At 35.3% G+C, this 5,342-nt stretch overlaps 1 protein-coding gene across 1 annotated transcript; it reads right to left on the reverse strand.

Moving 5' to 3' along the window:
• Positions 1 to 2,402: 2,402 nt before the first annotated feature.
• Positions 2,403 to 3,359, reverse strand: LOC136172056 (olfactory receptor 11G2-like). The gene has a single exon (XM_065941175.1). It carries the CDS (start codon positions 3,357 to 3,359, stop codon positions 2,403 to 2,405), a length of 957 nt encoding a protein of 318 aa, XP_065797247.1.
• Between the last annotated feature and the right edge of the window lie 1,983 nt (positions 3,360 to 5,342).

Consider the following 5,342-nt stretch of genomic DNA (forward strand, 5'->3'; position numbering starts at 1 on the left):
ACCATTGTCTGGATGTATCATGGTTTATTTTGTGATTTCAAGGACATTTTGTTTGCTTTCAGATTTTGTCAATTTTGAATAAAAATGCTAACATCTGTGTGCAGGTTTTTGTGGACATAAGTTTCAACTCTTTTGTGTGAATACTGAGGAGCACATTTGCTGGGTCATATGGCAAGAGTGTGTTTAGTTTTGTAACAAGCTGCCAATTCTTTCCAAAGTGGCTGAACCATGTTTCATTCATACTCGCAATGAATTAGAGTTCTTGTTGTTCCACATTCTTGTCAGCATTTGGTGTCGTCAGTGTTCCAAACTTTGGACATTCTAATAGGTGTGTAGTGGTATCTCATAGTTCTTTTAATTTGCAGTTCCCTGATGACATATGTGGAACATTTCTTTTTATACAGTTCTTACTTTTTAATATTAAAGTATAATTGATTTTTAATATTAGTTTCATGTGTTAGCCTAGTGATTCAGTTTTTTGAATCACTATGATCCAAAAATATTTAATATATATAAATGAAATTGGTTTATAAGTCAAATGTATTTATAATATTATATTAGTTTCATGTGTTAACATAGTGATACAATTTTTACAGATTGTACTTTATTAAAGTTATTATCAGCTAATGGCTATATTCCCTGTGCTGTATATACAGTATATCCCTGTTCTTATCTATTTTATATATACTAGTTTGTATCTCTTAATCCTATATCCAGACTTGACCTTCCCCCTCCCCTTTCCTCACTGTTAACCACTGGATCTGTGAATCTGTTTCTATTTTGCTGTATATATTTGTATTATTTTTCAATTTCACCTATAATTGATGTCATGTAGTATTTGTTTTTCTCTACCATTTCATTAAGTACGATATTCTTTTGGTCCATCCATTTTGCTATAAATGACAGAATTTCATTCTTTTTTATGGATGAGTAAATTCCATTGTGTATATATAACATATCTTCTTTTTCCATTCATCTGTTGACAGTCTCAACAGATACATTAAAAACATTTGGCAGAATTCAATATCCATTTATGGTAAAATTCTCAACCAAGTGGTATAGAGGAAGCATACATCAACATAATAACCCATATATGCCACCCCACAGCTAACATCATACTCAACAGTGAAAAGCTGAAAGATTTTCCTCTCTGATGAGAAATAAAACAAGGATACATACTCTCACCACTAATTCAATATAGCACAGGAAATCCTAGCCAGAGTGACTGAGCAAGGAAGAAAATAGTCATCTAAATCAGAAATAAAGACGGAAACTGTCACTTTTTGCAGATGACATGATGCTATAAGAAAACAACCCTAAAGACTTCACCATAAAACTGTTAGAACTAACAAAGGAATTCAATAAAGTCATAGGATAAAAGATCAATATACAGAAATCTGTGGCAGTTTATATACTAATGGTGAAGTATCTGAAAGAGAAATTAAGAAAATAATCCCATTTACCACTGCATCAAAAATCACTAATGTCTAACTAAAATTATTTGTCTGTTTCCTTGAAGTGAAGACAAATGCTACACTCTGGCAAGGTGAACTCCTTCGAACTCAGATTTTTTCTATCAGTCAATAGATCTCAGTGGAAAATCATTGGCTTATAGTATTAAACCCCTAGTCAATCTATGATCTCTATTACATGTATATATTAGTTGCTTCAACATAGTAATGCAAAGTAGACTTCTTTTTAGAAACCAAATTATGTATAGAGGAACTGATAGGTTTAGGTATAACAAATTGCTCTTACTTGATAGTAATTTTGGGGGCTTCCCAGGTGGTGCAGTAGCAAAGAATCCACCTGCCAAATGCAGACACCAGAGACATGGGTTCGATCCCTGGGTAAGGAGGAAATAACAACCCACTTCAATATTCTTACCTGAAAAATTCCATGAACAGAGGAGGCTGGTGGGCTACAGTTCATGAAGTCACAAAGAGTCAGACACAACTGAGTGAGCACACAACTTCAAAGTTGAATTCACTTGTTAAAACATATTTTTTCTTAAATAGACTACTGCATTTTGTGGTGAGTGGTAGTAAGGTGATAATTGGCCCTCATTACAGTAGCTTCTTAATAAAACAATGGATTTGGAGACAAATATATCACATCATTTTTTTAGGCTTACTGTGTATTTGTTTTTGATTTTTAATTGGAGTACAGTTGCTTACAATGTTGTATTAGTTTCTGTTGTATAATGAAGTGAATCAGCCACATGTATACATATATTCCCTCCCTCTTGAGCGTCTCTCCCACCTCACCCCCCATCCTTCCCATCTAGATCAACACAGAACACTGAGCTGAGCTGCCCACACTATACAGCGGGTTCTCACTAGACATCAATTTTACACATGTCTTATTAAGGTGAGTTGCATTTGAGAGATAAAATTTAGCTCTCATTTGTATTTTATTAACGTGTTGTCCAATCTCAAGACTTTCATAAGGGCAGCCTTTATCTTCTTATTCCTGAAGCTATATATTAGAGGATTGCATAAAGGTGTTATCACAGAATAAAACAAGGTAATGAATTTTTGCCTTTTCGCTGGGTGTCCTGATCCAGGACTAACATACATCACCATAACAGAGCCAAAAAACAGAATTACCACAGCCAGATGAGAAGCACAAGTAGAGAAAGCCTTGTGTTTGCTGGCTGCTGAGGGCAACCTTATCACAGCCAGAATCACCAGTGCATAGGCGCAAAGGATGAAGAGAAAGGTGCCGATCATGAAAATAACATTAAAAGTAGAGTAAATGAGTTGTGTGGTGGTGTCTTCAGAACAGGACAGCATCATCAATGGGACAGGATCACATATAAAATGGTCGATGATATTTGGGTTGCAAAAGGGCAACCGTGAAATGAGAACAACTGGGGTTACAAAGAGAATGAACCCACCGGACCACCCAAAGATGACGAGGCCAGTGTAGAGGTCTTTAGTCATGACGCGTGAGTAATGCAGAGGATGGCAGATGGCAAGATACCTGTCAAAGGCCATGATGCAAAGGTAGAAGCCCTCGTCACACCCAAAAGAGAAGAAGAAGTAGAACTGTGCAAAACAACTCACAAAGGAGATGGACTTGCTTGAGGACAGGAAGTTGGCTAGCATATTAGGGACGGTTGTGGTGACATAACATATTTCCAGGAAAGAGAAATTCCCCAAGAAGATGTACATGGGGGTGTGAAGGCGCTGATCCCACCGCACAGCACAGACAATGGCCGTGTTCCCCATCAGGGTCAGGATATAGGCTGCTGAGAAGAGCCCGAAGTAGAGGAGCTGCATTTCTGGGCTTGAGGGAAAGCCCAGGAGGATAAAGTGGGTAACAGGGTGGGTGGTTTCTCTGCTGGACACATTCATTCGTCTGGAAGACATGGGGATGACAGTGGTTTGTGCTTTAATGGAGTGCACGGATTCTTCCTGAAAAAAACCAATTTCTTTACCTTTCATTTCATAAAATTGTAAACAAATTTTTAACAACAAAACTGTGGCTTTCATGATTCAGCACTGAACATATATTACTTTAAAAATTCACAATAAGAGAAGAGGGAAAACATGAAACGGAGAAAAATTTTTACTTTTCTAAGAAAGCTTAACTAGATACTAGGAATGTATGTAATTCTGATAAATTACCTGTGTTAGTGTGTTCATTCATCTGCTTACCTTTACTAATGATATTACATTTCTGTGCATATGAAGTTTTTCTAATGTGCCTGTGTTTGGTATCCATGATCAACTTAGATTCTATATATAAGTGATATCACATAGTGTTTGTATTTTTCTGACTGATTCCACTAAGCAGAATGTTCTCTAGGTCCATTCACATTATTGCAAATGGCAGATATGAAAGCAAGTCAAGTGTTCATCAACAGATGAATGGATAAAGAAGATGTAGTATACACACATATGTATATATATATATATATATACACACCACATATATTACTGTATCAGTAATATTCCGTTGTAATAGAATATTACTCTGCCACAAAAGTATCTATTAACATGTTCACTGTGTCAGGTAGGCTCTTAAGTGCTGGAGAAACAGCTGTGGCCATGACAGATCTTGAGCTCATGGAGCTTATAATCAAGAGATTACCATAAACTTTTAATACGTTTTTGCACAATTTTGATTTGTTTTCCACTATTGGAAGTATTTTTGCATTTAACAAAGAATATTTAATAAATAAAAGGAATCTTTTTCAAGGTGGGAATCCAAGACTTTGAGTCAGGGAGGTCCTTGATATATTTCTGTGTAGGAAGGTTATATCTGGATTCCTAAGTCAGACCACATAGATAACTGACTCTTATTTGATGATTGAGATGGCACCTAAATTGGAAGGACTATTTATAGATCCTCATTGCCTTTTGGATTGTATAAATATGGATATAGTAAATTAAGCCAGCTAAATATGTGATGGTGCTATCTAAAATAGTCTGTTAATACTTTTAAAGAAAGAACTCACTTATTTACATAAGACCTTTTAGGAAATACATATTCTAATAAATTGTTTGAAAGACATTTATGTATTTGAATGGATTATCTCTCTATTTTTTAGAAATTTCTGCATCCTTTTTACTCAGGATCCTAGTATCAGCCACCTCTGTTACTTTATTTTAGGTACAGAAAATCTTTGACAAAAGATTCATTTTAAATCATTACTGATACTTACCCTCTTGTATTGGAATATTTCCTGGGGATAGTAATTGTCCAGTGACAGGTTTGGAATAAATCTTGTATGTACAGCAAAAACTCATACATGTGAAAATTGTTACTTCAAAAAGAATTAATACATGTTAAACCAGGGCTCATTAACCTAATGGAAGTGAGAAACAATATATGAGCTTGGAAAAGAATATATCTCTGAGATGAAATATTTGCCATATTTCCTCTACTACCAAGTCAACAGAAATCATCCAAATAAATTCTTCTCCAGCAATTTATGAGTTAATATGAACAACAACAACTGCATCTTCATTTGAAATCTTAAGCCTCTTTGCTTATATCTTATTCATCCTTTAGAGAGAGAAAGAAGTGAAACTTAGAACTTAAGCTTCTAGGATTTAAGGAAACAAGAAGGAATATATATTATTTAGTCTTTTTGGGGGGAGGTTAGCATTTTGTCCTAATGAAATATTTAGTTTTCTCAAAGAAGAAAATACTTCCTAGTAAATTATTTTTGCAAACTATGGAGCACATGTGGCTCACATGATATGATTTCCGCTCACCTCTTGGCTGAATGCTGAGAAGAGATTCAGGGATGGAAGATTAAATATCACTCCACGGAGCAAAAGGCATGTGAGGGACTTCTGAGAAACTGGATGATCCAGTTTGTGATCTTT

Source organism: Muntiacus reevesi, chromosome 7 (genome assembly GCF_963930625.1).
Source record: "Muntiacus reevesi chromosome 7, mMunRee1.1, whole genome shotgun sequence".
NCBI classification, from domain to species: Eukaryota; Metazoa; Chordata; class Mammalia; order Artiodactyla; family Cervidae; genus Muntiacus; species Muntiacus reevesi.